Here is a 20,644-nt window from a genome sequence, read left to right on the forward strand (position 1 = left end):
TCAACTGTCTAGCTATCACGATTCGTGAGATACAGCCTGGTGACAGACAGACGGACAGACGGACGGACGGACGGACGGACGGACGGACGGACGGACAGCGAAGTCTTAGTAATAGGGTCCCGTTTTACCCTTTGGGTACGGAACCCTAAAAACTCTCATCAGTTTCCTTTGCCCAAGGTAATCCACTTTTTTGTCCAGCCAACACTAGTCTTGAAAACGTTATCTTATAGGTCGATAGGAGTTATTAAATGTAATTATTTACCATATGTATTTACGCTCTCATACGTTCAATAACTATGTGACATGACTTTAGCCTAGGCAGCCTATTCCCATTCCTATCACGAACGGATTGATTTAGAGACAGTATAGTGATCGTGAGGCCAACGGCGCTAAACACATCAAACGACGCAGTTTCGGACGCTGAATATTTGCATAACTATGTCGTAATCTTGCCAGGTTAGGCGTGGGACGAACTTAATTATGAGCAGATAACGAATGAGACTTGCCCAGGTTACGGAGGTAAGTACGTAAAACAGCTTCACATTTTGTTGCTGTAATAAGGTGAGCATATTAGCCGTTTATAGAACCAACTACATTTCAATGAGCTTCACAATAGGGTAAATCTTGCCTATGGATTTTTGGCGACACACCACTCACTGGTCACAGGTTTAGGGTGAGCACTCGAAAGTATTTTCTCGATTCTCATTTTATTCGCGTTTGTAATGACAAATAATATGAGCTAGGAGCTTACAAACGAAACTATCACATTGGTACTGTTTTCAATAACCATACATTAGAGTCAATTAGCAGTAAGCAGACTGACTACACATTATGTAGTATTCGCCGTTTGCAAATATAAAAAATATTCACCTTTCTTGCCTGCCTCTATTACTTGCTTGCATTCGATGCCTGTGCCAGAACTTATGCAGCCGTTTATAACTCCAATGCATAAATAAGACACTATTACCATAACGTTATAAGTCCTTATGCACTGAATGCAAACGGAACTATTAGCCTGTCGGAATCGTGCATGGATAATTAGCTATGGTTAATTCAATTTCCATAAGAACCGCAGCCAGCCGAGCGGGCGGTGAATGGCAAAAGCCGGAAATTCATTTTCATTGAGGTTTTCAGTCACGCGGATGACAGGCATTTCATGGGATTACTTGGATATTTTAGTTGCGTTTGAACGAACATGAATTTGGAAGAAATAAATCTTATATTTTATTTTTAACACCGGACGCAAGATGCGGTTTAATAAATTTAACATAAGTGTCCGTGTATCTTCTAATACAAACGGAACCGATTTAGATTTGTATTTTTATTTAGTGGCTTTTGATTGAGAATGTTTTGTTTCTTACACATCCTGGATTTTGTTTGGTGGAGCGGCAGAAATATAGATTAATGATTTATTTACCAAAGACTCAATTTAATTCGTTTTTAATTTACTATCCTGATGCGCTAGGTATCAGCGATGAAAACATACTTAAAACAAAGTTTCTAATTAATGGTAGAGGCGTGAAGCCTATAATCAGACCACCTACGCAAACTCAATGACGTATTTCCTTATAAACTAGGGCGAACGTAGCAGGGGAGGGAATATGGAATATTAGAGCAGCAAAACCGCGTGTTCCAGTTCGAAACTATTTGGGACAAATACATGCACATTTATTATAATACATGATTGTTTAGTTGGCAAATATTCGTAATGAGTGGAACTACATTTGCATAAGTGGAGTGACTTTTGCGCGTCACGTCCGGTACCGTCTGAAAAATTGCTTCTTTTATTGTGTTCATGGTTTGAATATTTCAGTTTTCATACTAAATGAAACTTTAGTATGCTAATGACACCTAAAATGGCTTCAAGACCTCCAAAATGCCTTAAAATGGTCTAGACAGTTGTACAATATCAAGGCAACTATCCTAAATTGCAGGCAGGTTTATCTTTATTTTCTTGCAACTCAGGTTACTATTACATTACTTACACGGACACGGCATATGATATGACGCAGGGTTCATCTCTCGTACTCGTATTATTGAAATACATATTTCAGTACCGCAAGTTGTTATTGCAGTTTATTTTAAAGGGGCCCACTGATTAACAGTCCGCCTGACGGTATTGGCCTGTCAGTTAGAACAAAATTATGACAGTTCCGAACAACTGACAGGCCGATACCGTCCGGCGGACTGTTAATCAGTGGGCCCCTTTAAGTGTTTTACTTAAATTAAAGTTTTCGGCGTTTCTTTTTTCCCACCGTCATGCCCTTGCCCAGTGATTCGCGTGTTTGCCACCAAGATGTGGTTTACAATACGGATTGTGTTACGAGATTAAATCAAATTGCGCAAATTGATTACAAAACGGACCAAACACAGACAGATAAGGTTGCGTTTGTTCTGTGCTAGATCATTACATTACTCTCTTGCATTTTAATGTGATTCCAATTCTGTATAAGTTATTGTTAAGCAAAGGGGTTCACTGGCCGCCTGATGAGAGAGATGAGGTAAGCTAGTTCCGAGTTCCATCGATATACAAGGGTTACTGGGTGACTATACTGACTAAACTTTTCATCTGTTTATGGGTTCAAATCTCAGTCGTGATCGTGACGTATTTAGCAAATAAATCGTTCTAAAAAATGTAAAACGATGACTGAAAAATGTGGTCAGCACGGATATCACGACACATTTTTATTATGTATATGAAGCGCATCGGGATACAAGTGACACGACACCTAATTGCACGCTTCATTTGTGTGGATGGAAACAAAACACCGAGAAGCGGCGACCAAACAGCGGAGAGATGCAGTGAATGCAACATCTAACCTCCATAATTGTGGTTACAGTACAGTTATATGGGAGCACTTAAAACGTGACTTCATTCTGGTAGTTTTTGTACCGGGCGCACAAAAGAGTCTAGTGGGTCGGGGTGCACCTAAAAAGGGCTCCCTTTAACAAGATAAGATAAAATTGATGTTGTTATATTTGAAGTGAAGGTACATTGAACCCATATTTGTACACTCATACGAGTAGGTGGGTTCATTCAAACCAAAAAATAGAGCACGAGCGTTCTAAGTGAAAAGATCTTGTTTCTTGTTTATACATACTTAATAAAATAATGAAAATGGCGCAAGAGCAAGAATAAAAAATTTGGCCAAGTCCGAGATAGCTCGAGGCATTTAGTGTTCCGTACGGCTACCATCAGTTTGGCATTGACATAAACGATATCGTGAACGTAATTTACTTCCTATAGGTATATCTCTTTCGCACTAATATGTCAGTACGAGCGAGATGCATAGAAAGTAAATTACGTTCACGCCCACGGTAGCGTTTATGTCAATGCCAAACTGATGGTAGCCGTACCGCTCGCATCGTTACATTTTACAGAGGTTGTTTGCCTGTTTTTAGGGTACCGTATTCAACTACACACACAGAACAATAGTACAAAGTGTCTAAGTGCGAAGGCCGAAGGCCGAGCTTTAGCAAAATAAATGTCATCGCTTTGGCACAGAGCAATAGTACAAGTGTCTAAATATGAAGGCCAAAGGCCGACCTCCGCGTAGCCCGAAGGCCCGAAGCGTCCAGGATGTCAGTGCTTTAACACAGAACAATAGTACAAGTGTCTAAATGCGAAAGCCGAAGGCCGAGCTCCGCGTAGGGCCGAAGGCCCGAAGCGTCCAGGATGTTAGTACTTAAACACAGAACAATAGTATAAGTATCTAAATGCGAAGGCCGAAGGCCGAGCTCCGCGTAGGGCCGAAGGCCCGAAGCGTCCAGGCTGTCAGTTCTGTGTTTAACCACTGACATCTTGCAGGCGTCGGGCTTTCGGCCCTACGCGGAGCTCGGCCTCCGGCCTTCGCATTTAGACACTTGTATTAATTACCTGTGTTTAGAACTGACCTCCTGGATGCTTCGGACTTTCGGCCCAATGCGACTTCAGCCTTTGGATTTTGCGACTTAGACACTTGTACTTAAAAATACTTGGAAAAGTTACGGGAGGCGCGCGTCTGTCGGACGCTTCGGATCTTCGAATCGCTCCTTCGGCCTTTGCATTTAGTTAGATTCTTGTACTATTGCTTTGTGTTTGAATACCGAAGTCGAGCATCTCGCAAATGCTTGATGTATTATAATAATTTAGAGTAAGGCCAAGCGCGCACCACGATTTTTTGTCCTGCGATAATTTTGTCGCAGAAATGCAACGTATGTGTTTATATGTTAGTGCGCGCATATGCGACAAAAAAATCGCAGCGATTTTTAAATTGTGATTTGTCACATTTTTCCGCAATTGTTCGCGACGCGATTGTCGCAAAGTGAATTGCAGCATGCGGAGTTGTATGGTCCCGCGCGCACTATGATAATAAAATCGCACCCCGGCCGGACCTCAGTCGGCATTTCGCTCTCCAAACCCCAACATCTCGGCACCTGCACCTCCAATGGAGTCTCAAAATGAGACGCTAGATGTTGACCATTTAATTATGGAAATAGACGGGGATCACCAGTCATACACAGCAATCGCATATTAAAGACACGTTTCATGACAAGCGACTGGTCGACTTTTTCATTTTCATCGCAGTGCGCGCAGTGAATTTTCTGCGATATATTACAGCGCGATTCTAAAATCGTGTCGCAAAAATTTATATCGTGGTGCGCGCTTGGCCTATAATACCTTAAAATGTAACATAACTCCTTCAATTTGAATTTAGAACTCATTATTATTTTTTATTTGATTTTGTTTCTAGTTCTATGCCATATATATAGACTTTAATATTATTTAGAACTGCTAAAAAACAAGATCGGCTTACTTTAAATATTTCGTCAATTTTACCTTTGTTTCTAAAAAACTGTGATATTTAACTGTCATATAGGTACTATTTATTAATGTCTTCCAAAATTATTTTCTCGTAACAGGACTGAGGGGCTACCGCGTAAACCGAAATTCGCAATTTGCGGGGATCTTTCTCTTTTACTCCAATGAAGGCGTAATTAGAGTGACAGAGAAAAATGCCCGCAATTTGCGAACTTCTATTTTCGCGGTTATAGCCCTGAATCTTGTTGCTCACCGATCCGTTCAAAAATATACATAAGTACTGAATATAATTAATAGATATTATAATTATACAATTAATACAGAAATGTAATGGTACTTAATGAAAAGGAATATTGTGTATATTGTTTCGACGAATCAGATACTCTCAATAAAATCTATACATGAGGCCAAAGCTGTTCATAAATATTAAATGACTTTATTATCTCTATACGCCTTACTAACTCTGTGTCCTATTGTGGAAAAAAAGACACAACGACAGTCAAGAACGGAATTCTTAATTTGAATTTTTCAGATTTTTGAGATGCTAGTCCATTGCTTGGAAAGCCCGTTCGAAATTGAAACTTATTTGCAATATAATAAGGTCGTATTTTGTAGATCTCTCTCATACTTATAGTAGGCTATTAAGATAAAATTAAATATCCCACAAAAATAAGCAAGCAGAATAAAACTTTATGTCAAAGACATAAGTCATAAATTTCAATGCCAAAGTTTTAACTAAGGATGTTTCTCGCCTAATATGAATTGACCAGTGTAAGCATCAGTTAGCTAGCCCTAAGCAACCAAAGGTCAAGCTGCAGTTGAAAAACTAATAAAGATAAAGTTAAGCTGATAATTTTCCCGCCGTCTCCATGCTTCTTTAAGTTGGGTATTGACTGGTCAGCTGCCTGTTAGCTATAGTTTTCGCGAAAATCGCCAGGACAGAGGTGAAAATTTTTGTATGAAAACTTGCAACTTTAAATGCATTTTTTGACGAAACTATTGCAGTCTAAAATGAAGTCAAAATCAGTCCATCGACTCAATTTTTTGCAAGCTTTCTAATGGTACCCCACACGATTCTTACAAATGAAAAAAGTGTCAGCCTACCCCTCTCAACCCCCTAAATTTCCCCCTTTAATAAGAAATAAGCAGTTTTGACTTATTCACAATATGAGTGGTGGTAATTGCTATAACTGTTCCAAATTTTAGGTATCTATGTCAAACGGTCTCTGAGAAAAACGTATTTAACTGATTTGCAAGACCGAAGTGATCCCATAAGTGTTCCGTAAACAAAGTTTTGTACGGAACACTAAAAAACCGGACAAGTGTGAGTCGGACTCGCCCAGCGAGGGTTCCGTACTTTTTAGTACTTATTTGTTGTTATAGCGGCAACAGAAATACATCTGTGAAAATTTCAACCGTCTAGCACTGTCTATCACAGTTCGTGAGATACAGCCTGGTGACAGACGGACGGACAGCGGAGTCTTAGTAATAGGGTCCCGTGTCCTGTTTTACCCTTTGGGTAAGGAACCCTAAGAATCGGTCAGACGACGAAATATAAGACGTGTACAGTCAAGGTATTCAATATCGACACGGACAAAGTGTCAATAATATGTACGCATTATCTTAATTTGTGGCTTAATTTTAGCTGTAATTTAAAATATGTGTGGACTTACTGCCAGTCATAGGCGTGATGGCCTTCTCCCCCTCATGCTGGAACATCTGCAGCGTGGCCACTGTCGCCTTTAGCTGTTCGTACTCGCGCGCCATCTGTTTTTGTACCTGGACAACAGAAACAATAATTTAATAAACAACCCAAACAGACAAACGTGTACGAATACTACGAAAACAGAAAAAAAATATATAAATAATTTCACATACTTAGGTACCTACGTGCAGCGAATCGTGACATATATTGGAAGGGAGGCCTTTGCTCAGCAATAGGACATAAATAGGCTGTAAAAAACAGTTTCAACGATGACTTGTCATTTTTTTTCGATTACGTTAGACGTAGTTAAAAGTCAATTCCGATAGTTTTTACGTCTCTTTGGACGCTGTATAAACAACGAGTTCGCGGTGAGACATTAATTGTTTGTTTAACACTGATTTAATCCAACATGTATCGGATACATCGCCACAGTCAATACCTACCAAATACATTAGTGATCACATGTTGTACAGTCATCAGCAATAGTATCTTACACAACTAGGGCCGCAAAAATATGTGACACGTTCTTATTTGGAGCGCAATAAGAGCGCGTCATATATTTTTGCGGCCCTAGTTGTGTAAGATACTATTGCTGATGACTGTACAAACAGTAACACTCGTAACTCTGTCCATCAGTGGACCTTATTACAAAAGGCATAAGGACTACCGATGGACAGTTAAGAGCGGGCGATGGTACTAATACAGTGTTAAGTGCATGTTCTATTACTTATTACAAACTAAAACGAGATTGTAATAAACATTTCCAGGCTTTGTTGTCCTTTAAAACTGCTATAGTTAATTGACATTTGTACAGTTGTGAATTGTCGGTACAGACGTCCATTCTAGTTGTTATAAAAGGCTATTCGGAGAAAGTTTCCCCGCGCTCGCATAAATAAAACGTCCTTGTTAGGCAAACTCAAAGTGAAACCTAATCGAGAGTCGATAGCAAAGGTTCAGAAGAATTACTTAAAATTATCAGGTTCAGTAAAACTAACAGTTACTAACAACAATGTGACAAAATTCGGAATGAACTGTAAATCATTTCACGACCACGGTGCGTACATAATTTAATAAGCGTGCGACAGCCGCGTTTTCATTCATAACTAACCTACTTTACTCGCGAGGCAAGAAACAATTCAGCGTTAGTACAATAGGTAATAAAACTTAACTATATTTAACTAAGAAACGGTCTCTCGTCATTAATATTTAGCAATGCACAAAGCAAAGGAACCTTTTCGATTACCAGACGGTGAATAGGTTCGTCAATTTCTTTCTTCACCAAGCACCCACAAAAGTGAAATTCGATCTCCCACAACTATTAGCACACAATGATCTCGAAGGCGAACAATAAAAATGTTCCCACACGAATCTTACATCCGTTGTGTAATATGAATATCGAAGCAGGATCTGAGATCTAACTCGTAACTTTTCACTTAATCCTTAGCGAGTTATGATTTCTCCAAGCAAGTGTCCAATTAAAAAAAAATGCACATGTGAGTTCACCACCAAAGCAGCCACCCCGAATGCGTCACAGTGACGATAAAATTTATCGACAGTTCAACGACCGCGACATCAACACTTGGGAACCGAACGGTAACACGCATGACAATACAAAACGACTGTGACGGACGCACGACAAAAGAACAAATGCTTGGCGACCATCCAGCCACTGAATTAGACTAGGTGACCTAAACCGACTCAAAGCCTACCGCCGCATAATCAACTGCGACGTGCGAATTAAGGCTGAAGTGAGGCCAATTTAGCGGCATAAGTAAAGGATTTTATGGTGCGTGTCATATAAATGTGTGTAATTTAGTGGTAATATCGCACGGATGAGGACGAGCCGCGAGCGGGACGTGTCTCACCGTCTCGCCGGCTAAATGCTAATTAGCTGACTAATGAGCAATCCCCTGAGAGCTTGTTAACTGATGGGCGGATATGAATTTGGATGATACATATACATATGTACGATTTAATATCGGAGATACCTAAACTACATATTTACAATTTACATTACCTACGGATACTTTTTCCATTGTCGTTTTTGCATTATTGCCATGCAATCTGTATAATACTACCCAAGCCAATGCGGGATAATTTTCTGAAATCCCATTCCCATAGGTACTATTTTGAGCTAATACTGAGTTATCGCGCTGTTTACAGTCTAGCCAATGCATTGAAATTCTGAAAATTGCCGCGAAATTGCATGCAAACGTTGTTATGGTGTCCTCCTGCAAACTAATATTAAACAATAGGTAATAGGTAGGTATTTGTTATACTCGTAGTATAACAAATTAATTATCATTTCACGATTAAAAATACAGCTAAAGCAGATATAGCAGCTTTTGTGGTCAATCTAAGGACCAGTTAGCTCAAATATACTTGATATGTGACATCTGCGATACTTTAATTTAAACTATGAAGGTACATTTTCTATAATTATGATTCAGCTTATCTTTGGAAAAAGTAATTTGTAACAATATTGCTCACCATGTTTAGGACACCCTGTCTTTATAATCTGTGAAGAATTGTCAGTCAAGGTCAGTGTCACTTCGTTTGCCAAACTTATACTGCTTCATACTTATGACAAATTGTTCCACCAAGTCTCGAGTGATACAAAGACGCTTACCAAGAACAAGAACCCGCAAGAGAATTTATACGATTTCCGATGCCCGTTGCAACCAAATTCCATCCGGTCCTCGCTTGAAATCTTCATTTACCTACTGCATGTTTGACATTTATGTTGAATGAACTTAAGAGTTGATTTCCGGATAGTACACTGTGAGAAGCATGTGGAAAAAGAGAAAAAAGTAGCACAAATTTGACATCTCGTAAAAGCTTCGCAGGATTTAGATTTGTTTGCCTATATTTTGCTTAATCCGTCAGAAGGCTTGCCTATTGCCTACTTTCGCGTTAAAAAGAATCAACGGCATTGCTATTCAGTCTGCTTAACCAGCCACCCATGACCCAAATCGCTGAAAGTCAGTTAAATCATAGATCACCACTCCCCTTCTAGCTTCAAATGGAATCACATTAAATGGAACACCCATGGCCGGGTAATCGGCCACGTTTTTACAGACATTCCTTCTACCATCTAATTGTTCCGTGTTCCACATGATTAGCCAGTGATGAAACTGGATGATTAAAACGGCTGCGCGTGATCATGATTATGATAATATGCAAATGGCGAACAACTCGTGCAACGTTTAAAAACGCCGGCAAGTAAAAGTGTAACGATTTAATTACACGTTTCTGGGGTTTAGTCGCGGGCCGCTTCATTATGGCGGGCATGGATGATGGAGATTTCACGATGGCTTGATAGCGGCTCGTGAAACTTTGCAGTTTAGTTTCTGTTTCTGGAAATGTGAAGGAATTAATCAAGAGCCAGCTTAACTTGCTTGAAATTTCATCTAAGTAGCATCATTATTTAAAACGTCATGGTATTTCTGAAATGTAGGTAGGGCTTGCTGGAAAGTTAGCTGTTCTTATTTGAATTCATAGAAGTAAGATGTCATTAGCAAGTAATCGGATTCATATTTCACTATGTAGGAAATTGAACTGAAAACCTTATCAAGCAATACTACGCTTGCCTTTTATTTAACTGAGATGAGATATGAATATATGAATAATGACGCGGCATCAGAAGTTCAGTACCCCAATACTATAAGCGGAAATAAAATTATACTCCAGTAAATATCAAGGCGAAGGTTTAGCGGAAACGGAAAAGTAACCGGTGTTTTGAGACTTTTGAGAGCAGCCCTGTAATTTATCTGCGGTCAACGTTATAGTTTTAAAGTTCTCTGGGCACTGGAAGTTTTGATCACTTTTTCTGTTTTAAATAATATGACATAATTTCAGTTAATATTTATATTTTTAAATTGGAAAAATATTCCACATAGCATTCATTATAATGTGGATAAATATGGCACACTAGTGTAGACTAGTTACGTGGGGTTATTGAAAAACTAAAATATGCCGTGATAGACGTATTTAGGTTAAATATTTCTAGGTACAATCGTTAGAGCTAATTATCAACATGCAATTGGCGCTGTCGTGGATTAATTAGGAAGTTATTCATGTTTTCGAATTACAATGAACTAGTGTTCGAAATTATTAAGATTACTCTCATTTAGAATTTATCCAAGAATTTTTGTTTTTAAAGTGTAAGAAAATTCTTGCTTTATCTTACTTTTCCAGTCCAGTCATGTGAAAGCCGTCTAAGCTTTCTTGTATAGTCGCTATCAGATACATCGGAGCGGTCGAGGTGCCCACAAATATCTGAACACGCCTCTATTGTCAAGGCGTTAAAGTGCGGGTTCAGATATTTTTGAGCATCTCGGCCGCTCCGATATATCTGATGACGACTGTATGTAGCAGGTTATAATAGCCATCGTTAGACATCGCCATAAAGATAGCAACTTTACAAGTCGGTTTATGGAAGTCATTAACGCTAAGAGACAAGCCGCCAATACAATCTAGACTTTATGTTGATGATGACGTATGACCAAAGAGATAAATTAGCTTTTTCATTATGACGTACGCTATCTCGTTAATTAAATCTAGTTGAGGAGATAAGGTGGAAAATGTGATTGGGTAATTCGTTTATCTGTTAAAGTAGATATTTGTATTTAATAGGCGACCATCTGAATGAGATAGACCACAATTGCACTCACGTTGCCCATCTGATGGTGAGTAACGCTGACTTTGAGGCGGTCATACGCTGTTAATTACCCAGAGTCTATTCAATACCTATCCATTTATAAGGTACCAAGTTACCTCTAAAGGGGCCCACTGCTTAACAGTCCGCCGGACGGTATCGGCCTGTCAGTTGTTCGGAACTGTCAAAACTGACTGTTCCGAACAACTGACAGGCCTGTTAATCAGTGGGCCCCTTAAGTATTGGCCTGATGAGCCGATAGTGAGTCGCTCACTCTTTTAATCTACAACTATAGGTAGACGACAAATCTACACTCTTAGCTACAATTTATATACCTAAACCTTCCTCAAGAATCACTCTATTGATCGGTGAAAACCGCATGAAAATCCGTTCATGAGTTTTTGAGTTTATCGCGAACATACATACAAACAGACAGCTGCGGCGGGGGAGTTTGTTTTAAATGAAATTCGAAGCATCCTATTTAAGAAAATACGTTACAAAAATCCCCGATAAGCACGATTTAATACGGTCCTCTTTTGTCTTCGGTTTCCTGATTTGGAAGTCCGTAACCTTACGTTTTACGAGTCCTCACCTCAATGAGATTGCGGCACAGACCGGTGACCTCCCACTCGTTTAATTATGTCACTATTACGGTCTGCTTTCGCGAAGGCTTTAATGTCACAGCTGCTACATTCGCAAGACGAGTAAACAAGTGGAGCACTTATTTAAATACGTTGTGGTTATTGTAAATTTAAGTATAGCGGTTAGGCTTTTCAACCAGATATGTAAGCAGAGTACGATACTAAAAGGCGATCAATATAGGTGAGACCGCTCGACAGAAACAGTTGGTAAGAACTTGTAATTATTGTCGACTGCGGTGTAGTCGAAGGTTTTTTGTGTTCCATATAATTCTTACTGTGCCCTATAAAGGGTTAAATTATATTTTGTAAGTAAAACTCAAATAGGTACTTTAACTAGATTTTTTTCCCGAAACTTGCCGAATTTTTTGGTAACCATTTACTAGAAAACCGCCACGCAACTACCTCACAAATTGTCTGAGTTATATGCCAGGGATTGAGGAAGTAGAATATACATAGGAATTCAGAATCGCTATTTTCGTAGCTTATAAAATGGTAACAATCGATTTTAGCGAAACCTGATGGTTTTATTGGAGGGATACTTCCAATTAACGCCTGAGTAAGTCACATATGAATTGTAGTAAATACCTACAACGCACATTTCATGTAGATAAGTAGCTTTTTTATTGCGACTGTTTTTGTACAAGGCCCGTTATAGGTAGAAAAAGGTCTGCACTTATTCCCTTTGTCCGTCAAGTACGAAGAAAGATGTCATCCAGTTATAAGAACTGACCCGACTGCTATCTTAACACCCGTTATCTTCCCAGAAAAAGTTTCTCGTAAATCCGCTAGCCACCTATAATGACTAGAGGTAATACTGACTATCTCTGTAATGGAACGTAGATATTTATGCTATTTGCGTTCCTAGACACAAGTTAATCCGTATGGATTAGCTAGGAATTTGGCGATTAGGAAAACATGATAGTAACGCTTGAAAAACAAAATGGTAACTTGATAGTGCTGAACAACGCACAAAACAACCGGTCTGACACAATCATAATAATAGCTAAAACTACAGACGCGCAAATTGAGGTACTTAAGTTTAATAAAATTGGAAAAATTCTTGAAAATTTTATTAAATAATGGAGGACATTCCTTCAGGACACTGTAAGAAGTTTCCAAGGTTTCTCCATGTGGAAAACCACAATTTAGAAAAAGACGTCGGCAATTCAGTAGCTAAGGTACAAATTTAATTATTTGAATTATTATATTATTTGAATAGGTAATATGGTTCGTGGTAGATGTTGAGTAAAACACTCGATAGAGTTAGTACTATCGATATTCTACTCCATTTCAACCTTCAAGACCTTCATTTTAACGTAGATCTCAGAGCACAACAAACATCAAGTTGCTTTCTCCACATCAACCTCTCGGACTTGTTCACAGAGTGATTGCAGCTATGGATTATCGTAGGACAAAGCCTGTTTCTCTAGAAATGTTCACTGCTTTTCTGATCTGTTGCCTTACGTAACGAACTTTATTAGGTAAGCCATCCCCATGGGATATTGCTTTGAATCATCATATTTTCTAGAATTTGTTTTATGAGCGGTCCTCTAGCGTTCCTGTAGGTACCTACTACCGCCAACATACAGAAACAACAGTGCAACTAATACCTTACGCCAGCTAGCTGTAATACTATTGTAATCCCCTAATAGGAAACCTTCATAAAATCGCGAGAATCCCGGAAAGGTTTCACAACTGCGTAGATTAGACGTTACACCCGATCGAGTGTGAAACTGTTGTCGGGTTTCACGTTAACTAAAACGGCTTTATTAAATACTTTAATGAGCCAACGCAAGGACGACGCGAGTGTGTATAAGAATTTGTGCCGCGACCGGTCACCGTACGCTAAACCACGCTTTATATGGGTTTTACGATCTAGTACTCCCTGAAATAGCTAGTTTATTAAAGTACCAATGGTCAGTAAAGAGGTTGCTGCTCTTAAGACGAAAGTGGACGACTGCGTGAAACCGCCTTTCCATACGTACGTAGGCCACAGTCATATGGAGAGGATAGGCGCGGTAGCGGTAGTGCTTTTCAGGGGAAATATAATTGGTAAAACCATTAGACTCCTGCACTTTATTTTATGAGCCGGAACGATCAGCATGGTTAGTTGGGATTGCTTTGCTACAAAATTATTTTATTTAAACATAAACGAAGTGGAGTCGAAATACGTCCTAGTTCATATTTTCCATATCGATTAAAAATGTACGTACGTCTTGCTAACACAATGACGCATACATGTGAAGAGATGAAGTATGTTGTTATGTATCATTTATTTATTTTTCTTCTTAGGCTAGGTCATTTATAACATGAATATAAAAGTAAAATACAAAAACACATAAAAAACAACAAAAAATAAGTATAAACACATTATAAGAAACCTAACCTAGGGTGCCGCCAGCAGCGGGGCAGGGCCCAAGCTGCCGGTGGTCAGGGCCGCAGAGAGAGGAACCGGCGGACTATCCGCGCCGTGTCCAAGATCACCGCCTTCTGCATCTGACCCTTGATCCAACCACCTAGCGAGAGTCTCTCAAGATGTCGGTCGAGACTCTTCGCTATTAGACCGTTGTTATGTATATTATTATGTTGTTACATTTTGTAAATTAATATCTGACATTGGCATCAGATTACGGAGCACAATTTTAGGTATGGCTATCGTATGATTAACCTTGAATGAACTTTGAAAACTTCGATTCTCTGCCTAACTTATTAATGATTACATCGACTAGTATATGCCTGAAATACATGTACAGTCAACTGTAAAAATATGGGTGCACAAATCATCTCAAAAATATGTCCCATAGTTCTTATGTCAGCGAATTAAGAACTATGGGACATATTTTTGAATAAGTTGGCTACACCCATATTTTTACAGTTGACTGTACTAAGCGTATTTATGAAAATTATTTTCTTTATTCATTTAGTGGCCATAAAACAGCCGAACCTTTCGGCCGCAACTATTTGCAACGAAACTGTATTTTCGGTAGTGAGTTCGACGTGTTGCCTCTGTGTCGCACTTGTAAATTTGTACGTAAGTGTGACAGGTAGGCAACGCTTCGAACGTGGTTCGCGGTAGGCCCTCTGTTTCGGTTTCGGCCCTAACACACACTGCGCCCGATTCGCATGTCGCATCGGACTTCGAAGTTTGAGCGAGTCAACGCTACGCATTGCAGAGTTGCAGACTATACTGTAACCAGTTTGCACCACTTATCAGTTGACTAGGACGGAAACCAGTCTGAGTCAAGGGCTCTGACTAATTTTATTAAGCATCGAAGAGATGCTTAAATATATACCTACATAAAATACCTATATAAAATGTTGGCTATTAGCAAAAAAAAGCATATAAAAGCAGGGGATCCCAAACATTGAGACCCGAGGGCCATGTCCAGGTCTCCGTTTCTTTACCGAGGGTCGGATTTTATGGGAATTGGTTAAATTTTGGATTGCCTTCACACGGAGACGTGTTCATACGGCCCCTGATCTCTTTATATGTGTTAACTAAGTTTGTATGTACGTACTTACATGTAAATATGATTGGCATAAACGTGTAAAAAGAAATCACCCATATCGACCACCGACCATGTAGATGTAGAACCTTCTCATGAATCATGCTGTGTCTTTAAGGGGCTACTCGAGGTTTTCATCGATTTTTGACAAGTTTTGAATCGTATCTCCTTTTTTTGTACTACAGATAAAATTATAAAACAAACAGTTATCGGTTCTTCAATCTTTTATCTCCGGTTTTGTCCACCGGATTTTGAATAAAATTAATACTTATTTTTTTATTAATAGTTTAAACATTGTCTAAAAAAACACTTTTTTCGTATCTAGTTTGCAGTGAAGGATCTTACATGTACGAAATCTACATATTTGGGTTCGTCTTTGAAGTCCCGAAAATCGTGTCCAAGGTTTTAATTTTAAACTGACTAACACAAAAGTTATGGCCAGAAAACCAGTTTTTTAGCCTAAAATTGTTCAATTTTGATGCCAAATATCTCGAAGACAATGAATTTTAAAGTAAATATGGGATATTCTGTTGCTTAAAGCCGTTGCTGTTAATATGATAAGCTACAAAAAACATTAGAAAACTAAGGGATTCAGATCGAAGGTCATTGGCGTGGGGGAGCCCCTTAAGCCTATGTTTATCAGCTACTTAGTACTACTAAGACTTCTTGAATGATTTTTCCCACCCCTTTCTGACTTATGCACTTTATTTTTAATAATAACGCGTGTAGGTATTATCCGTATTATAAATACACTGTGAGCGTGTGAGCTGTTTAGTCAGTGTTTAAGTAGGTATTGAGACTGAGTACATTTCACTAAGTTCTCATAGCTAATCTTTGTGTATTGAAATATTAGTCATACAATCTTGATCCGCTAGTCTGACTCATTAAAGTGAAAGAATGGAGCCAGATTAAATAGTTATTTATAAATAATTAGTTTTACCATTACCTTAATAAAAATGACTTTTTATTGATGAAAATAAGAGATGAAAATGGATGTCCCCATACGCGCGGCGTTCAAAGGGTTAATACTTGTTCAACATGTTTGCAAAGGGAAAGGGGTACCGTCAACCGGGGTAAATAGGGATGGCTGGGGTGAATAGGGACAAAACTTAGAATGTGATTTACTTGACAATCCCTAATAACTACCCACACAAATTGTATCTTACAAAATCAACTATTATTTTCAATCGAATGATACAATTTTTGTGGGTATTTTTTAAGAAATAGCACAGAATAATTAATAGTACTAGGTACAGAAGACTCACTCTCTAACAAAACGCGTCTGTTACGATCAGCACAGATATGGCCGCTAGGTGACGACAGCGCCACGCGCGGCTTATGGCTTCGCCCAAAATTGGGGTGGAACGGATGTACTTTTAGCGACGAAATCGCGAGGTGAGCCACGCCTGGAAATAGGTAAATTTTTGTCTCTACTAACTATAATATCTTGGAATTAACCAAAAGATTTGAAATGAATCCTGGTTGTAGTTGTAGTCAATGTCGCCACGCACCGAGAATATCATGTGTGGGCTGACAGAGATGAGTGATTCAATAGTAGCATTGACCTCAGGCAACTGCCACTCATTGCTTCCATTGCAAAATATTAAGTTACAACTGCCTTTAATAATGTGAGCTTTAGACGGCTGCTTTTTGCATACACCACTATTTGCTTAATTAAACTTTATTGCGCATAAAAAAGAGTACAACAGGTGGACTTAATACCACTATAGGCACTCTCTACCAGACAACCATAGGGCAAAACAGAATACAGAATACAAAAATACAGATTGAAGGACTTTTACGCAAACTGGGAATTGTTCAGGCTACATACTTTATTTGTCACTTATTAATCACGTTAATATTTCTAACCGTTTTGGAGATACAGTTTGTTAAACATTAGGGCCCCCCCACATCTAGCGTCTTTCGAGCGTCGGCGTCTAGAACTCTATGGCCGCTGCTCAACGCAACGTCGGCGCAACTGCGCAGCGACGTCATTTTCCATAGCGCTGACCAGACGCTGACGCTCGAAAGACGCTAGATGTGGGGGGGCCTTAGTGCGATCTGTAATGTCTGTATGTTTCAACCCTAACAAGTAGATCCTATTGAATGACATTAGACATATTGTGTCAATTTACAATGTAAATAACTTTTACTTTTAAATCCAGCTTTACGATTATAATATTCTCCATCTAAAAGATTGCGGTGTGTTAGAGTCAGACCAAGAAAAGTCTGCAGCGGATTTGATAGCCCACACAGTGCAAGTGTTATTTGAAACGTCAAACTTCTATGAAATTATGACGTATAAATAACACTTGCACTGCGTGGGCTATCAAATCCGCTGCAGACTTTTATGGGTCCGAATCTAATAAATTATGATTTTAAAAGATGATTTCCAATTGCTGGAAGTTAATAGCATAGAAAGAAAAAGAAAACAATTGTTTGAATAAATCCTACAATGCACAATGCAACACAGAAAAAGGTATTTAATTGTTTATCATTATTCCTTAAGTTAAAAATGTTATAATGGAGCATGCCAGCAGTGTTATTTATAAATAGGTACTTCACGTTTGATTTTTCGAATTATAATAATAATTGGTTTGTAAATACTGAAAACTTTAGTTGTGCGGGGAAGGAAGTTACTGGAGAAACGCAATATTGACGATTACCAACCATCGAAGCGGTGAAGCCGGAAATCTTGTTTCTTTCGTTCTTTAGAGAGTGAACCATACCTATTTCAGGTAAGATAAACAGTGTTGTAATCAGATTACTTTCAGCATTAAAGTGACACACAGGATGTTTTGATGTTTATCAAACATGCAACAAGACGCAGTTTGTAAATAATGGCAATTGACATAATAGTCAGTGTTCGGACATGCGGAATACTCAACTGCATTAATCATAAATGCATATTAGTCATCTCAGGTACATTAATTATGTGTGATTTAAATCTAAAAAGTTTTTTATCTAAATTATTATAGTATTGTTTATGTTCATAAAGTATACAATAGACGTGTGCGCCGATTAAAAAATGATCGGCGGCGGCGTTTGTCAAAAAATCGGCGGCGGCGGCGTGTTTTCGGCGTGAAATCGGCGTGACCTTGACTTTCAAGTTTCTTAAGAAAAATCATTAATGTGTTGTTTTTCTTGAAAATTTGATCAATGCAGGTTGCTGGTCAATGAACTACGTATAGTTTGAATATGCTGTGAGTAAAATAGGGTTTGTAAATGAATATAGGATAGGTATAATAACTTGATTTCCCTAGTAACTGGCTTTCATTAACAGGTTTCCTGTTCCCAATGACCTTCGATCCAATCTGTAACTCTCCGTTTTCTCAAGCTTTCCATGGCTTATCCTATTAAAAATGACGTACTTTTTACTTTAACAAAACAGAACTTCATATATCCTTGACATTTGCTAGACATAGTACACTGCTATGGCTTCTTTTTAATGGTTTTCTTGTCGTACAAGCACCAGGCTCACTGAGACGTATCTTCTTTCTCGTTTTCTCATTGTGGAGGCTTGCGACCACATGTAATTTGTCTCCATTTCGTGTAGTCATAAGCCGCATGGACTGCACGGTGCAGACTGCTGCAAGCCGACCTCTTCATAGCGTTTGACCATCTCACACATGCTCCAACTCGAGCACTTTTGCCATTCATTCGGCTTAAATTAATGTGTTTCTCCACATCATGCGTTGGATAATATATCCGAAGAAGCTAAGGGCTCACCCATGGCATGTTTGGAATAGAGTGGCGATATAGAGGTCTTTCAGAATGGAGAAGTTTGTTCTTCTATCAGTCCAAGGCTCGTATAAGCAGCACTAGCAGCAGTCTTCTTTCGTTCGTTAACAGTTGACGGTGAATACTTAGGGTTATTCAGTTACTTTAATTGGTGTGTCTAATAGTTTCTGCAACTGGCTATTCAGGTTCATTTAATTACTGATTTATGTATATTTGACGACTGTAAAGGCTCCAGTAGATAGTGGTCAAGGATGGTCCATGCCAAGCCATGCTTTGCAATGCGCAACAGTAGGCCTATATCACGTAGGTGGATCAAAAAAAAAAACAAAATTAAAAATCAAAATAGCAGGCTCAGATTGATATAAATCTATGATAAACTGATAAGTCTCTTCATTGCTCCACAATAATGACGTTTGGGCTATTAACATTTAATCAAGCGGTCAAAAATTCAAGAAACTAAACAAACAATGGCGACTGTGTGAACACCACAGGCCACGGTACACCACGATTCCTATGAAGTGTGCTAAAAAACCGACAACTCCCCGATTGCTCACCACGGCTGACAATGACAACTGACGGCAGTCGTCCGCCATTGCATACCATAGCCCCTTGTACACAATGGCTAGGGCGTGGCATGGCCCATCCTTCACCACTGTGTACTGGGGCCTTTACATAAATAATACAAAAAATCTATATTGTAATCCAAAAACCAACATAGAATAGCTAATTAACAACACTCAAGGTCACGCCGATTTCACGCCGATCATTTATCGGCGGCGGCGGCGTGGTCAAAAAGCCCGGCGGCGGCGGCGCGCCGGCGCGGCGCACACGTCTAGTATACAATACTTGGGAGGAAGTAGTAACTCAGACAATATTATATTTAATTACACTTTAAATAGTAAGCGCTGGTGGCCTAGGAGTGAGAGCATGCGACTTGCAATCTGGATGTTGCCGGTTCAAACCCCGGCTCGTACCAATGAGTTTTTCGTAACTTATGTACGAAATATGATTTGATATTTACCAGTCGCTTTTCGGTGAAGGAAAACATTGTGAGGAAACTGGACTAATCCCATTAGGCCTAGTTTACCCTCTGGGTTGGAAGGTCAGATGGCAGTCGCTTTCGTAAAAACTAGTGCCTATGACAAATCATGGGATTAGTTGTCAAGCGGACCCCAGGCTCTCATGAGCCGTGGCGAAATGCCGGGATAACGCGAGGAAGAAGAGAGACACTTTAAATAGTAATATGGTTAAGTTTGACAATGATTGATAAGGATTCATCAACAATCCAATATACACCTACTTAATTTAGTAAGTAACTGATTACTTTGTTTATATGTTAACAAAGCATATTTTGGCACAGATTAATTTAGCCCTTTTCTGTAAGCTTGTCCCGTTATTTCATAATTTTGCTGATATCCTATTTCTTTCTCTCTGTTTACTGAATTCACATATTTAACTACTATCACTATATCACTTCAATGAAATAAAATTTATTTACACATGGTGCAGAATAAGATAAAAAGTACTAAATCATATCTAAATCATGCATAACCACCTGTTATAATTACTAAATGCACCTCTATAACTATGGAT

At 39.0% G+C, this 20,644-nt stretch overlaps 1 protein-coding gene across 1 annotated transcript in view; it reads right to left on the bottom strand.

The window, feature by feature from the left end:
• The window catches only part of LOC134668396 (katanin p60 ATPase-containing subunit A-like 1), a 52,870-nt gene that overhangs the window by 31,507 nt on the left and 719 nt on the right, over nucleotides 1–20,644 (bottom strand). The window contains exon 2 of the mRNA XM_063525882.1: nucleotides 6,475–6,580. Coding sequence (XP_063381952.1) covers nucleotides 6,475–6,580 — 106 coding nt within the window. The remainder of the gene's footprint in view (nucleotides 1–6,474; nucleotides 6,581–20,644) is intronic.

Source organism: Cydia fagiglandana, chromosome 1, assembly GCF_963556715.1.
Source record: "Cydia fagiglandana chromosome 1, ilCydFagi1.1, whole genome shotgun sequence".
In the NCBI taxonomy this organism is placed as follows: Eukaryota; Metazoa; Arthropoda; class Insecta; order Lepidoptera; family Tortricidae; genus Cydia; species Cydia fagiglandana.